Source organism: Nicotiana attenuata, chromosome 10 (assembly GCF_001879085.1).
Source record: "Nicotiana attenuata strain UT chromosome 10, NIATTr2, whole genome shotgun sequence".
NCBI lineage: Eukaryota > Viridiplantae > Streptophyta > Magnoliopsida > Solanales > Solanaceae > Nicotiana > Nicotiana attenuata.
In genome coordinates, this window is record NC_031998.1 from 42,904,078 (window position 1) to 42,921,189 (window position 17,112).

At 37.8% G+C, this 17,112-nt stretch overlaps 2 protein-coding genes across 2 annotated transcripts; one reads left to right on the forward strand and one right to left on the reverse strand.

Annotated features, from left to right (window-relative positions):
- LOC109233396 (cysteine desulfurase, mitochondrial) lies at positions 10,709-12,476 on the reverse strand. Its single transcript, XM_019399254.1, has one exon. It carries the CDS (start codon positions 12,437-12,439, stop codon positions 11,069-11,071), a length of 1,371 nt encoding a protein of 456 aa, XP_019254799.1. The 5' UTR covers positions 12,440-12,476; the 3' UTR covers positions 10,709-11,068.
- Positions 12,746-16,352, forward strand: LOC109233395 (dentin sialophosphoprotein-like). Its single transcript, XM_019399253.1, has 2 exons — positions 12,746-13,166; positions 13,887-16,352. Exon 2 carries the CDS (start codon positions 13,921-13,923, stop codon positions 16,078-16,080), a length of 2,160 nt encoding a protein of 719 aa, XP_019254798.1. The 5' UTR covers positions 12,746-13,166; positions 13,887-13,920; the 3' UTR covers positions 16,081-16,352.

Here is a 17,112-nt window from a genome sequence, read left to right on the forward strand (position 1 = left end):
GCTAGAACCACGGAACTCGGGAATGCCTAACACCTTCTCCCGGGTTAACAAAATTCCTTACCCGGATTTCTAGTTCGCGGACTGTTAAACAGAGTCATTCTTTTCCTCGATTCGAGATTTCAAACCGGTGACTTGGGACACCATAAATCTCCCAAGTGGTGACTCTGAATCTTTAATTAAACAGATTCCGTTTTGATTGTCCTTTAATTGGAAAAACTCCCTTTATTACCCCTTCCGGGGGTGTAGTAAAAAAAGGAGGTGTGACATCAGTATTTAGTCAGCTCAATATTCAGTCAGTTCAATAATCATATATTCATTTAGTTTAGTATGCATGTGTTCAGACAATTCAGTGTTCACATGTTTCCATCAGTCTCATTTAAAGTCCAGAGTTAGCAGTAATTACAATTAGGACAACCATTCGCAGACCAATGATCCAAAGGGGGAAATAATGTAACACTTCATAAATTCGGATTAGGTGTGGATGTGTTAAATGAGTACTAATGTTACATTTTATACATATGAAGTCCTATCGAGATAAGTATGGGTGGAATAGTTATTTTGGAATCAAGACGGAGAGTGAGGTGCATAAGATTCGATAGAATCGACTAAGTTTATGGAAGGTTTGTCTTCCAGCCTTAGATAGCCTTAGACAATGCAAGGCCATAAAAACTCATAGCCTTAGACAATGCAAGGCACTGTCCAGAGCACTAACTTTAGCTCCCCTAACGATGCAAGGATGTGTAGTTTTGGCGCCTTACATTGTTATTTTGGCCCCTCTGATGATGCTCGCGCTAACGATGTCTATCCGAGCTACTTTTATTTGCTCCTCAATTTCGGACGTGTACACTTAATCCCTACCTCGTTCCCTGCATCCCAAACACATAAATTTGCTCTTGAAAGGGAAGCTCTCAAGAACACAACTTCCTCCAAGGTCCCTCCATCATCAAAGGTAACTTATAATGATGATTCTAAGTTAATTTTAATTCTCCAACACCTTATTAACATGGGTAAACCCTTAAAATCATTAGATATTCAATTTAGACATCATTATTGAGAAAAGAAACCCTAGAACTAGAATTCAAGAGGATTGAACTTCAAAAAGGTAATGCTTCTACTCCCTAATCATTTATAGCTGCGATTTGATGAGTTCTTGAGAGAATAGTAAATGGGTTTGATAAAGAGACTCATATGAAGTATGCTAGGGTTTTGGGTTGTTGACTTAAGATTGTTGTAAATATTTGGGTGATGAGAAATGGTGTTAGTTACATCTATTTGGGATTGTAGAATTATCTAGAAGTAGTAGAATGAGAATTGGGTGAAAAATACCATTAATAAGAGGTATGAGGCTTTACGCCCATAAGGTGCTTGATAAAATGCCTAAGTGACTAAAACATGAGCACTAGTGCTAATATTGGTTCCTCTTGATATATATGGACATAGATTATCATTAACGGAGGTGACGAACATTATGATACGCTTAAAAAGGCTAGAGTCAAGGTATGTGAGGCTAACTCTCTACGTTTGGGAATATTAATGATTCTCCCTACACCACGTTTCTTTTACAACATTATTAATTGCCTCAGAAATATAGTTAAGCTTAGTTCCCTGAATAGTTACAAAATTTCTATTCTCTAGCTTCGTAATATGTTCATGACTTTCATTCTGAATGTTGTGAGCTCAGTGCATTATCAATATAGACTTGTGTTTGATTCCCATGTGTCTTAGTCTAGATTAATCAGCATGTCATAAATAGTTAAAGCTTCAGTTCTCATAATCAGTTCATGAATACATGTCTCATTCTAATCCTATTTAGCATTCAAAATCATGTAACTCAGTATGATTCAGTATTTCAGCATCATGTATTGCAGTATGATTCTCAGTTCCTGATTCTAAATCCCTGAATGTTGAACACCTATATTTGGACCTGAGGTCGCAGTTTATGTGTTACGCATCTTTGGGCCTGAGGCTGCAGTTTATGCTTTATTCATCTTTGGGCCTGAGGCCGCAGTTATGTATACGTATACTTGGGCCTGAGGTCGCATCTTACTAACTCAGATAAACAAGTGGTTTCCAATAATAACAGGGATTAGGTGTGGATGTGTTAAATGAGTATTAATGTTACATTTTAGACATATGAAGTCCTATCGGAATGAGTATGGGTGGAAATCGTTGTTTCAGAATCAAGACGGAGAGTGGGGTGCATAAGATTCGATAGAATCAACTAAGTTTATGGAAGGTATGTCTTCCAGCCTTAGACAGTGCAAGGCCATGAAAACACATAGCCTTAGACAGTATAAGGCACTATCTAGAGCACTAACTTTAGCGCCCATAATGATGCAAGGTCGTGTAGTTTTGGCACCTCTGATGGCGTCTTGCATTGTTATTTTGGTGCCTTTGATGATGTCCCCGCGCTGACGATGTCTATCTGAACTAACACTTAAGCCCTACCTCGTTCCCTCACCCCAAACAAGTAAATTTGCTCTAGAAAGGGAAGCTCTCAAGAACCCAACTTCCTCCAAGGCCTCTCCATCATCCAAGGTAAGTTCTAATGATGATTCTAAGTTAATCTTAATTCTCCAACACCTTATAACATGGTTAAATCCTTCAAATCATTAGATATTCGATTGAGACATCATTATTGAGAAGAGAAACCCTAGAACTCGAATTCAAGAGGATTGAACTTTAAAAAGTTAATGCTTATACTCCCTAATCATTTATAGTTACAAATTATGAGTTCTTGGGATAATAGTAAATGGGTTTGATAAAGAGAATCATATGAACTATGCTAAAGTTTTGGGTTGTTGAATTAAGATTTTTGTAAATATTTGGGTGATATGGTGTTAGTTACATCTATTTGGGATTATAGAATCACCTAGAAGTAGTAGAATGAGAATTGGGTGAAGAAAACACCATTAATAATGGCTATGAGGCTTTACACCCATATGGTGCTTGATAAAATGCCTAAGTGATTAAAACATGAGCACTAGTGCTAATATTGGTTCCTCTTGATATATATTGACATAGATTATCGTTGGAAAAGGAGATGAACATTGTGGTACGCTTAAAAAGGCCAGAGTCCAGGTATATGAGGCTAACTGTCTACGTTTGGGAATGTTAATGATTCTCCCTAGACTACGTTTCTTTTACAACGTTACTAATTGCCTAAGAAACATAGTCAAGCTTAGTTCCTTGAATAGTTGCAGAACTTTTATTCTCTAGCTTCATAATTAGTTCATGACTTTCATTCCGAACATTATGAGCTCAGTGCGTAATCAGTATATACTTGTGTTTCATGTCCATGAGTCTTAGTCTAGATTACTCAATATGTCATAAACAGTTAAAGCTTCAGCTATCATAATCAGTTCATGAAACGTGTCTCAATCTAGTCCTATTCAGCATTCAGTGTCATGTAACTCAGTAATTCAGCATCATGTATTGCAGTATGATTCTCAGTTCCTGATTTTAAATCCTTGAATGTTGAACACCTATATTTGGGCTGAGGCCGCAGTTTATGCTTTATGCATCTTTGGGCCTGAGGCCGCAGTTATGTACAAGTATACTTGGGCCCGAGGCCGCAACTTACTTACTCAGATAAACATGTAGTTTCTCATTCAGAATTAACAGGGAGTATTCATATCTTTACTCAATTGTTCAGTTCAGTTATCAGTTATCAGTTCAATTTTAGTTTCAGTATTACAGTTCATTCTTTCAGTTGCTTTATATACCAGTGTTTCAAATATACTGATTTCCCTTTCGACGGGGGCCTGCATCTCATGATGCAGGTAATGATTTACAGCTTGACGATTCTAAGGGCTATGATTCTCGTACTAGCTATTTGGCAAGCCTCGATTCTTTCGGGGTATTATCATTACTTTATAGTCTTTCGGTACTTACAAACAGTCAGTGTTCTCTGTACTTCATTATAGGCTTCATAGACTAGAGTAATAGTTACACAGAATCGCATGCTTTTCATAAGCAATATTGGCTACAGATATGTTTCAGACTTATATTAGTGTTTTCGCACTTTGACTTATATCATTCAGACTTTGAGCATTTCAGCATGTGTTAGTTTATCTTTTGCATTCAATATGTTATGATATCACATGTTGATTCAGCCAGCCAGTTGGTTCGCTCGATCACATTTAGTCAGGCACCGGGTACCGTGTTACGTCTAGGCCCAGGTTCGGGGCATGACATTTGAATTTGTTGAAATCATATAGATGAGGCAATATACAAAATTTGAGCAAGATTGGGGGTGATTTGGACTGGTTTGATATCATGATTCATAGTTAAAATCGAGTTTAAAAATCCTTCTGCGACACATATATCAAACATGCATCACTCATGTATCTCCCATACAGGTAAACATGGATATGCATGTGATACACATTTGATACATATATGATAAATATATGATACACAAATGATACACAATGGTAAAATTGCACGGGCGCCCTATTTGGTCGCCCCCATTTAACCTAAACCCACTTTTTTTTTAAAATTTTAACTTGTACCCACTTTCTAAACAACTTAAAGCCTCTTTCTCCTCCTCATTCTCCTCCTTCGTTTTCTTCTTCTTCTTCTTCTCCTTCTTCTTCTTCTTCTTCTTCTTCTTCTTCGGGTGATAATGATTTTATATGGTGGTTGTGAACATATTTTAATGTAGTTTATGATGTCTTACAATGGTGAGTTGTTATGACGCTTTATTTTTTATTATTGCTTAAGGTTTCTTCTTCTTCTTTTTCTTAATTGTAAAATGAGTTCAATAGATTTATTGCTATTTTGACAAATTGATAATTGGTGTTTGTTTCTGATGATATTTGGAGGTTATGTTTCAAATTTGAACTCATTTGGAGTAGCTTTAGGTATTAAATCGTATATTGGATTGTTATATTTCAAAGAACAAATTTCTATTTCTAGGCAATTTGTACTTTAGGCCTATTTGGCCTTAAGTGCATAAAAATGTTGGTTGCAGTTCAGACCTTTTGGCCTTAAGTGTATCTGAAGTGCAATTTTTCACTTCTGACTTATTAGCCTTAAGTGTAGCAAAACGTTTGTTGCACTTCAGACCTTTTGGCCTTAAGTGCATCTGCCTTAAGTGCATTTGAACTGCAATTTTTCGCTCTAGACTTATTTGTCTTAAGTGTAGCAAAACGTTTGTTGCACTTCACACCTTATGGTCTGAAGTGCATTTGAAGTGTAATTTTTCACTCCAGACTTATTGGGCTTAAGTGCATGAAACCACTGGTTACACTTCAGACATTCGGCCTTAAGTGCATCTGAAGTGCAAATTTTTACTTTAGACTTATTGGCCTTAAGTGAATGAAAATGTTTGTTGCACTTCAGACTTTTTGGCCTTGAGTGCATCTGAAGTGCAATTTTTCACTTCAGACTTATTCGCCTTAAGTGCATCTGAAGGCAACTTTTCACTTCAGACTTATTAGCCTTAAGTGCATGAAACCATTGGTTGCACTTCAGACCTATTTGGACGTAAGTGCATTTGAAGTGCAATTTTTTCACTTCAGACTAATTTTTTTTAACTTCAGACCCGATAAGTCTGAATTTGATCGTAAAGTGGGTACGCTTGCAAACTTTTTTGCTAAGTGGGTATAGGTTCAATTGTGATCCCAAAATCGGGTATAGATGCAAAAGCCCTTACACAATGTGTGATACACATATGATCTTCTTCCATATTTATCTTGTGTACTTCCAATTTGACTCAAATTTCAATTCAAACCACCTAAAATCTCTACCAAATCGTCTCAAAATTGAGATTCACACTCCTTAAGATGTACTCAATCTACTCCAATAACACTCACTCGAAATAAATTCCAATTTCGTGAACTCAAATTTTTGATTTCAAGCTTAATAAAGCTTCAATAGTTGTCCGTGGCATTTTCAGTTTAATCCTTCGACCCAATCCAACAAACTAACGTTCAATAATTACTTCTAAATCGAGTTAACGCGCTCGATTATCTGAATTTTAATTTAAAGGAATTGGAATATTGCAAATTATTCAAGTCTCAAGAAGTTTGAACTATCTTTGTGTTTTACAAAATATAGATGTGTTACAAATGACATTTGGGCTCTTTTTGGTAAATTTTTTATTTTGGGTTAGTTTTGGTTGAAATTATTTATTGACTGACAGTTTATGTAGTTTTTCCTTTATTTTTGCTTTACCCTAATAAAGCCTTACTCCCAATAGCAGAGCTAAAAGCCCGGATATGAGTCTAGCTCCGCCAAGAGCTTTTACCCAAAAAATGTATTTGTGTTAAGAAATTCATTTAGAATGTATATTAAATTTAAAACCTAATCATTAGCGTATGAAATTATCGTTCTAAAATTTAGAATCCGTAAAGTTGAAATTATGGCTCCGCCTCAATTTAGTCCTATAAGAGTGTGCCCCTTCCCTGGCTTCAATCAATTCAGGAACATATTCCTGCCTGAATCCAGTGAAAATTTTGTACGTACTGAGACAAACGTGTTGGCTGATCATCATCATATATTAGTTTCACTGCAAAGCGGCAACACAACTTCACATGGTGGTGCACTATATCGTCTTCCATTGGCTGTCAAATTCGCTACATGTTCAACAACACCACTTTCATCATGATTATTAAGCTTCCTGCATATTTTGGAAGTACTTGAAAGTTTGGTAAGCTTTCTTGTATGAAAATGATCCTAGTGTCAGAAAGGCATTACTTCTTCAAGGCGAGTCAGGGAAGCCTACAAGAAACTAATTTGAATGTAATTACGACTCATTATATAATTACTTTACCTGTTAGTCTCGCCAAGTAATCGAATTCGCTCAAACTATAGTTTTCCTTCAAAGGAACGTGATTACACTTGCTTATGCTAATGTGGGAAGAATATGTTAGCTACTTAGTTGCACACCCTCTGCAGGTGCTACAGCAGAAAGAGCACAAGTAAGTTTGCCTTTCGCTCTAAATATGGTTTACCTCACCTTTTATTAGAAAAAGATCCTCTGTAGGTGTTACTAAGCTAACGGAAGATGGTATTAAAGGTCAATCCAAGACTTGAACTTGATGAATTTAACTTTAGCCCGTTTGGACATACAAAATTTTTCCGTTTTTCCAAAAAAGAAAAATTGAAAACAATGTTTGGTTATCCCATTCTTACCATTTTTTCCTTTTTCACTTGAAAATTCATTTTCAAATTTGAAAAACAGATTCTTACCACTTTTTCAATTGAAAATGGGAATTTGCTAGTTAAAGCTTTACCAATTTACCCTATATTTTTAAAATTTATGAAATGACCCATTAGTTTTTCATCTTTGGCAGATACACTTTTGGTGACTGATAGTGGAACATCAGTCCTAGTTGATTTTGCATCTTCTGTGCATTGCAGTAAAACGGAATATGATAACAGTTAAACAATAACATTTTGATTGTTTATTTCACGTAGGATAATCAAATTGAGGTGATTTTAATATTTTTACAAGTTATGAGATATAAATCATGTTTCATGATTTTGAAAAAAAAAAGACATCCAAATATATTGCAAAAATTATAACCAAACACAACTTCATCTTCAATTCAAATCTTAGTGAAATTCCAAATTTAAATTTTTTTTTTTTTTGGGAATTCATGTCCAAACGCCTACTTAAATTAGTTAGCACAAACCTATTATACTCAAAACACAATATTATTGAATTTTGTATTTTGCCTTTTCAGATATACATCCAATGTTTGTGTGGAAACAATTGAATTCAATACCGTAGCAAATAAGCCACATGGATGGCAGCGTCGTCCGGACAGACGTACATTAGACGGATTTGCCATGCTATGTTGGCAGATTCCCGTGGATGTTCTACTCTGACAGAGCATATTGTTTCCAAAGGAAAATCATAAGCACAAACATACAAACATATGACGACTTCGATCACATGTCCAGAAAGCATTGAAGAGTAACATATTATTTCCATCTTCCAAAAGTCCAAATTAAAGGTAATTAATCCTCACAATGTAAAGAGCCAGGTTAATCAAACATGAAAGGGAAGAAAAATTCAACAACATTTATTCATAACAAGTGTGGACTAATGATGATAATCCAAATAAAAAGAAAAGTGAGTCTATTATCAATGTAGAAATTCTTGAATAACCTATCCTGTAACATGATCAAGTCCATCCTAAGAATGATAAATGCTATTCCATTTTTATTTTATTTTTTCAAAGTTTTCTTGCCCAAATAGACATGAAAAGCTGTGACCCAAAGCATTCTCGCTCTATAGGCTTTTTACAGTACGCAATCAAATAATCAAAACCTTCACCTACTCTTCAAATGACGGACAAAATCGACTCACCTTTAACCAATGTACTTTTGGAAAGAGTGGAAACAAAGCAATCTTTCGTGGAAGTCTCAGCTCGAAAATGACCCCTAATTCCAGATATATTAATGAAAGGTAACATTAACTTGTCACGCATAGCACAGTACTCTTCATACATTCTTGAGTCATTCACTTCTTAGATAGTATATTAGTATTCATCACCTACGCTGCCACGCTCGTAGAATACAGAAACAAGGGTGTATGATAGCATACTTAAGTTCCAATTGAAAACAGACACACAAAATATTAGTGGCCAGAAGCATACCATAGCTTGTTGACACTTCAAAGGACTAGAGATAGCTCGAAGAATCTATTTGCCAACGAGTAACCAACCCCTCAATGATAGGCAAGTTAAGCAAGGATATCTCTTTTTTCCTTTTAACCTAAGAAATTGGCGGTTGATCTAGCGTTGACAAACTACCAGTGACCTCCTGCGTAACATATACAAGCCTTACATGGACGATTTGGTAGTCTTTTCAAAAGAAAGAACCGACCACATCAAAAATTCACGTAAGGTCTTCGAAAGGTTAAGAAAACATCAATTGAAGATGACCCCGAAAAAATGTGCATTCGGGAATGGATCAGTATTAGGCAATAGCATAGCTATTATTGACCTGACCCCTATTACATTACTTAAGCCTACTCTTTCTTCAAGATACCAAACGAACAGCCAAAAACAGCTGTCCCTATTGTATTTTAGATAGAGTCATCTACATGGCTAAGAATCTTACCATGCTCTTCCGTGATCGTAGGTTGACTCACCCATGCATCCCGACTAAGGTCTCACAGATGTGCACTTCCCTTATGCATCCGACCACTTCACTAATGTGAATTAGTTATACAGAAAGGTAGGTTGGTTATATACTCTCACTACCAACCAGCAGAAAGAGACGTCATCTGTCTTCTTCCTTCCAGCAGCCTTGTGAACCCTCATTGGTAGCAGCTGTGAGGCCAGAAGGCCTCCAAAATACTTCTCAAGACAGTAAAGGCCACAACAAGGTGACGGGATCTACAGTTCTTTACAGAATGCAGCATACAGCATATAGAGGGCCCATAATTGACGGCATCAAGAGCCCCTTTTTTCTTTGGATAAAGGATTACCGACACCAACTTGTACACCTCGACTAGTTCACTTAATGAATGACCTTCAACCAGCACGTGTCGATAATCCTATTCACCAAGACTTACATCGAGAAAACTCGCCCAGCAGTCAGTAAATCCTGTTCACCTAGACTTGGAGGGATCGAGAAAACTTGCCCAGCATATTCTCACCTATGCTCAGATTTGAAGCTTATTCCTCTCTATTTGTGTTTCTTTTCCTAGTTTCGACTCGATTACTTAATCACCAATTCTCCTTTGAAACCTTCTATTTAATGTTGAGCCAAATATGTACGCCATGTATCTGGGAGATCTCCCGTGATCCACTAAGCTTAATCGACCGTAGGCCTTTGCTGAGAGCACTCCCCCATTACAGTTTACATACAATTGGAATTCAAGGAATAACATTTGAAGAGCAAAACGTGATGAGGTTTTCAAGATTTCTAGCGCAGAATCTGGCTATTCTTAATTTAAAACATAGATGCCTTAAAAAGATCAACAACCATTGCATGCACCAAGATTAAGCTTATTAAAAGCCAGCAAACGTCTCTTGACCACCAATGTTACATCAACTAACAATAATGGCAATGCATTAATGAAGATCCGCACTTTTACCTTACAATGTAAGACTACATTTACAAGCTCAACAACAACTAGCCTCAGTACAAGGGCAAATGGTAGATGCTGGTAGAGGGAGGATTTCATTGAGAAATACAACATGAAGATATAATAACATAAGGAAGCAACTAGAACTAGCAGAAATCAAACTTCAATCATGATTTGAAATAGCAGGAACACACACAAATTCAATAGATGAAAGCATTAATAAGGCAAATGTTGACACCTAATTGAGATGTTTCACTGCCATGACATCAAATCTTGAAATCTTCAAACGTGAATCCCTCAGATTAATTTGTCATATAATTTCACGAGTTTCAGTTATTTGCAAAAACTAACCAGAAGCAAAGCATCTTAAACAAAGATGGCATCAAGCAAAACAGCAACGAAGGACACAAGGCAAGGCCACCCATAATATCCAAACCAACATAATCAAAGGGTACAACCAACATTCATTCTGTGTCCCTTGATATTCCTCCACATAACACATAACTTTGTTGAATTTAAACCACCGATGGCGATGAGATGATTAAAGTCCCTGCTATATCACAGGCAATCATCCATCTTTTTATACCCTGACATGTACAGTATAGGCCACTGCAGAATTGTCGAATGCAGTAAAACAATGTAAATTATTTCCTAAAACAATCAGAAACACCATCAACTTTGCTGAAATAATCATGCAAACACAAATTGGTCTAAATCATAGTGTAAGCTTTTCAATGGTTGCGAGCAAAACTTAAACAAAGGGCAGAAACAAACCAGAATAGATGCTATGCTCTGTCACTAAAGCACAACTCTACCACTATATCATGCACAATTACAGAGTCAACTTAGAGTCGACAACAGTAAACATCTTATTGAAGAAACTTAGCTCATAACAATAGCCTTGAAGTTCAGGGACATGTACTAGATATTCTGAAGCAGAACCTGGACCGTCAACTTCAAACCACATCCCCATGTAGTGGCAGTTATCGTCCCAATTCCAATCAATCAGCAATCAAACTAATGCTGCGCCCACTGGATACTCTTTATATCAATCCCCTCTTTAACCATTTCATAAAGCGGGCTCATTTCCCTCAACTTCTCAACCTGTTTGACCGTAAGATCCACCGCACGATCAATCTCTTGCTCAGTAGTAAACCTCCCAATTCCATATCGAATCGAAGTATGGGCCATGTCTTCTTCAACTCCCAATGCCCTCAACACATAGGAGGGCTCCAAACTTGCACTGGTACATGCACTTCCACTTGATACAGCAACTTCCTTCAAACCCATCAACAAACTCTCACCTTCCACATATGCAAAAGATAAGTTCAAATTCCCGGCATATCGCCTTTCAACACTCCCATTAACAACAACCCCATCAATCTTAGACCTTATCCCATTCAGCAACCTCTCTTGCAAACCCTTAATCCTCTGGTCATCATATTCCATCTCCTTCATTGCAAGCTCACAAGCTGCCCCAAACCCTACCACCAAGGGAGTAGGCACTGTCCCACTCCTAATCCCTCTCTCTTGTCCACCCCCATTCATCTGTGGCTCAACCCTAATCCTCGGCCTACGCCTAATATACAAAGCTCCAACACCTTTCGGCCCATAAATTTTATGCCCACTTAACGACATCAAACTTATATTCATCTTCTCCACATCAATTGGAATCTTCCCCAACGCTTGTGCAGCATCAGTATGAAAAGGAACATTAAATTCTTTGCAAATTTTCCCAATTTCCTCCATAGGCTGAATCACACCTATTTCATTATTCACCATCATAACTGATACCAAACCCGTATCAGGCCGTATAGCAGCCCGAAGCTTTTCTAGGTCCACAAGTCCATCGGACTCAACTGGAAGGTAAGTTACATCAAAGCCCTCTTGCTGTAAGTGACGGCAAGAATCAAGCACACATTTATGCTCCGTTTGAGTAGTAATAACATGTCGCTTCTTATCCCTATAAAAATGTAAAACCCCCTTAACTGAAATATTATTGGACTCAGTAGCACCGGAGGTGAAAATTATCTCCTTGGGAGAAGCATTAATTAGGGCTGAAACTTGGGCTCGGGCCGCCTCAACGGCCTGATCTGATTCCCAGCCGTAAAGGTGAGTTCGGGAATGGGGATTTCCGAAACGGGAGATATTGTAAGGCAGCATAGCGTCGAGAACCCTAGGATCAATAGGAGAAGTTGCCTGCATATCTAGGTACAGAGGTCTGCCGGAGATTTTCACACCTTTCATCGTGATGCCGGTAGTTTCTTCCTCGTAAGGTTCCACCACCGCCGCTGCCGCCGTGGAAAACGGGCGGAGACGGCCGTGGCCGCCGCAGGGTTTAAGGATATTGCGCCGTAGCGCTGTGGTTAGAAATTTCGAGAACATCATTTGAACTCACCGATTTCTGACTCAACAGTTTTTTGTTTAATATACTAAATATATATTTATTTAAAAGAAAAAAAAAAGGTCACCGAATCACCGACGAAGACCGCCTTCGTTATTCGGTGAAACGTGGCAATTTCTCCACTGTACATTAACTCATTAACCCTTTGGTCGATTGCAACGACGTCGTTATCTTCTGTAACGGCGTCGTATTGATGGCAATTTGTGTGTTGACAATTTTAGGCTCGTGGGAAAGGGAGTGATAAGGAGATGAAGAGGAGAGATGCCAGTGTAAACGCAACAGTTGTTTAAATTATATAAAAGGAGGGGAATATGTGTGGTTTTTAAATACGTAATAAAGTGAGAAAAACTGGATCTTGATCTGAACCTAAAAGGAAAATAAAAAAAGGCATTTAAGTTTCAGGGGTCACGTCTTCACCTCTTCTGATAGTTCGTGATTCAACCTCTACAAAAACTACTTGCTACCCATAAAACTCTTAAACCATTTCTCTTTGGCTTTTTCAACAATATTGTTTATGGGGTTGCAGTAATACAATTATAGTATTGTTATTATTACTAAGTTTGTGGTTTAAGGATCTTATTGCAACTTTGTACCTTTTCTTCCATTCTAATAATTTGACCAAATTTGCCTATAAAGTTACCTACTTTTGCTTATTTACAATAGGGATCTTGAATCCAGACGCTGAGACTCGCTTCTATTACTGTATATCAGGTATGCCCTTTTCAGCTTTTTTCTCTTTTAGTATTGTGGAAAGATTTCTAATTTATGTTTTTTTTTTGACTTGTTGGTAAGGGTATTTATTCATGATTGTTCCGTGCTTATATACAAATTCAGATCTTTTGAGAACAATGTGTGCGTGTATTTCTGAGTGTTCTTTAATGGCTGCAGTTACAATTGTATGTTTTTGCCAGCCTTTTGTCTTTAAAAAATTTCATGCTGGTTTGCCTTCAATATGTAAAATCGTAACTTGATTTTACATAATGTAACACGTCAACATTTCTATGAATTGTACTTGGAGAGATTTTGTTTGGGTCTGATTGTTGAGGTTTTTATTGGAGTTGAATAGATGATAAAAACCTGTTTTTTTTTCACTTCATCGAAAAATGTATGTTTTAGCTACTCTGAACATGTTTAGATCTGGATGATGTAAAGAAGTAGCAAGTCAGATCCAGCAAAATAACCAATTCCTTAGTTTTAACTGAGTGTTATATTGGATTGTCTAACAGATTAACAGTGTCTGCAAATTTATCTGAACTCTTTGGTCTCTGTTAACCAGTGTCGCTGTTTTGTTTTCTTTAGATGTACCATCTTTAGTGTTATTCTCTTGATAGGTCAGTATTTTTATCAAGAGAATTCTTTCTCTAGATTTCATGGATTCTTGCTCTGGCTCGAGCCCTTAAATTACCTTTTATTTTTGGATCTTTTTTGAAGTTGTGGTAATTGGATTCGGGAAAAAATCATCATCATGTTCAAGTATTCACCACGTAGAAACCAGAGAAATAAAGGATTCAAGGTGAAGCATGCCCTTCAGATATGTGTACTTGTAGGTGTTTGTATCTGGCTGCTTTACCAAGTCCAGCACTCACGTACCAAGAAAGCATCTTATGAACAAAATACAAGTGTTTCGGAGAAGGTACAGAGTGAGAATGATGTTATCAGGCTAGGAAGGAAGGACCTCCAACCTCAAAAGAGGGAAGAAGAAATTGACGATGAGAAGCTGAAGGAGGTGACAGAGGAGGAAGAGGGTAAAAGTTTCAACGACGACACCAAAGTGGACGAGCATGATCTTGATCTAGAAAAATCAGCACAGGATACTGAGCAGAAAGGGGATTCAGTGGCTGAGGATGCAGGGACGGAGAAAATCCAGGAGAATGAAGTGAGAGGAGAAGACAATGCTGAAGCAGAAAGCAAAGAGAATACCGAAGATGGCAAAGGTGAGAGTAATGAGGAAGCCACTGACATGAACACCAACAACAGTGAATCTAGAGAAGAGGATAGGGAGAAAGACCAGGGAAAGCTAAGTGGCGTTGAGGGTGAAGAAAATAAGGACCAAGAAGTAGAAAAGGAAGACAAAGATGTAAAAGAAAACAATGACAAGGAAAGTGAAAGTGACGATGGTAAAGAGAAGGAAACTAAGGGAAATGTTGATGCAGAAACTAATGTGAAGGAAGAGAAGGTAGAAAGTGAAGAGAGTGGAGGTGAAGAGATCTCTAAGAATCAAAGCGAAGAAGCAGTTGAAAATGAAAGCGAAAAGAAGTCAGCAGAGTCGGAGGAAAGTAGTGAGGAAAAAGTAAAAGAGAATGATGAGAGCAAAGAAGAGAAGAATGAGGGAGATAGCAGAGAGAACGATGAAGTCAACAAAGAGAAGGAAGAGAACCAAAACAAAAATGAAGAATCTGGCTCATTAGGAGAAGATAAGGTTCATGATGAAAGCGATAGGACTAATGAGGCTGCAACAGTAGAAAATGGAAACGAAGACAGTTCATTGGTCAAAGAGACTTCAGATTCTGAAAACATGACAGGAACAGAAGGAGATGGTAATGTAGCCTTGAACAATGAGGAGCAATCCAAGAAGGGAGAAGATGAGTTGCAGGACGATAAAAACAAGAACGAGGGAAGTGATGAAAGTCTGAACAAGTCGGAGGCGGATGCTGGAGAAAATAAGATGGGTGAACAAAGTAGTTCTGCAGATGCAAATGCTGCTGGAGAAGCGAGTAATGGAAGCAACACTGAGGACAATTCTAATCCCGTGGCAGGAAACAATGAAGCCACTAGCCAGCAGACAGAAACTGGCAATGCTGCCTCTGAGACCAATCAAAATGAAAACAACAGTAGTGATAGCTCCGATGCTGCAGCTGGAACCAATGAAGCCAATGAACATCAGCAAGGAAATGAGAACTCTGCCTCTCATACCCAAAATGAGAACAACTCTAGCGATAACTCAAATCCTGCAGCAGGAAATGAGAACAACTCTAGTGACAACTCCAATTCTGCAGCAGAAACCAATGAAGCCAATAAGCAGCAGCAGGACAATGACAGTTCTGCCTCTGGTACCACACAAAATGAGAAGAACTCTGGTGAAGACTCCAATTCTGCAGAAGGAACCAATGAAGACAATAAAAAGCAGCAGGAGAATGAGAAGAACTCAGCCAATGAGGCTGCTTCTGTTGGAGATGGCACACAGAACATTTCAAATGAGCAGCAGTCTGAGAAAAGTGATTCAAACACCTCGGCAAATGAAGAATCAGTAACAATTTCAAACAGCTCTGAATCTGTTGTATCAGTTGACCAAAATGGCAATTCTGTTACATCTGGGGCAACTGAGGAATCAACAGGAAGTGGGAGCGACCAAAATGAGGCAAACCAGAAATCAGATGCTAATTCTGATCCTGGCTCTGAGAATAAAATCAATCCCTCAAATGACAATGACGAGACAGACACAGATCAAAACAAATCGACTGATTCTTCCAGCTCAAATGGCAATTCTGATGATAGCCAGCAAAGCCAAGTCGAGTCAACAAATTCTGCAATTCCTCAAGAAGAGACAGAGGCTCGTACGGATCTGGGTACATTGCCACAGACAGGAACCGATGGGAACAGCCATGAAGAAGCTACAGCAGAGTAACATAGATACCTCTTATAATTTCTTTGTTCAAGGTTTTATTCCACATTCTTTTCTTTTGTTGCCTTATTTTAAATTCTAAGGCAAATGTGAAAGTAAGATAACTTGGGTTGCTTGCTGGTCGATGCTGAAGAGCCCATTATGTAACAAATATAAAGTTCGATGTTGCGCCAAAACTTTGTGAATTGGTTATCTCTATCGCATAAGCGTGTATCTGCGCGTCTGAATCTTGCAATGTTCCATGATTAATGATAAGAGTCCATCTTTAGAGCATACTGCCAAAAGCATCTGATTATCAACTTTGATCATTGATAATGGCTTATTGCATTTTCTAGAAATTTTGATTCTTATTAGCTTTTTAATAAACTGGCCAGTAACCTCCCATTTACATTTGGTGACCGCTTATGTCGTAATTTGATCGCCTATTTGTAATGTTATATTGAAATGACGATCACAAATATTGCTTATTTGTCGATTTTATGTTTTGGTTGATGATGGTCCTTGAGCTGAGGTCTATCAGAAATAGCCTCTCTACCTTGTCAAGGTAGGGGTAAGGTTTGCATACACACTACCCTCCCCAAACCCCACTTGTGGTATTATACTGGATATGTTGTTGTTGTTGTTGTTGTTATGTTTTGGTTGTTGATGCTGGTAATATGCCTGATAGGGTGAATAAGATCAAGCTTAGAAACTGTTTGCTTTGACATTTTCAGAGACTACTCTCTTTCATGTAAAAATGTGATTGGATCATTTTCATTATTTTCTAATTTGGACATGCTATGTTGTCTACTTTTTGGGATTGCTTAGCTTCTACAAAAGTAATTATACCTACTTGTGGCATAGGTCCTGAAACACTATCGGAGAAGAGGTGCTACCAAAAATGAGTGCACCTCCAGTTTATGTGAATTTGCTATAGTCAAATCCCAAATTCCTAATCCCCTGGTCGTGGACTTGATTGCTTAACTAGATGTTTGTGGCATGAGATTGCCGTGGACGTGCTTAAAAGATACAACACTATTCATAAGCAGTTTTTGA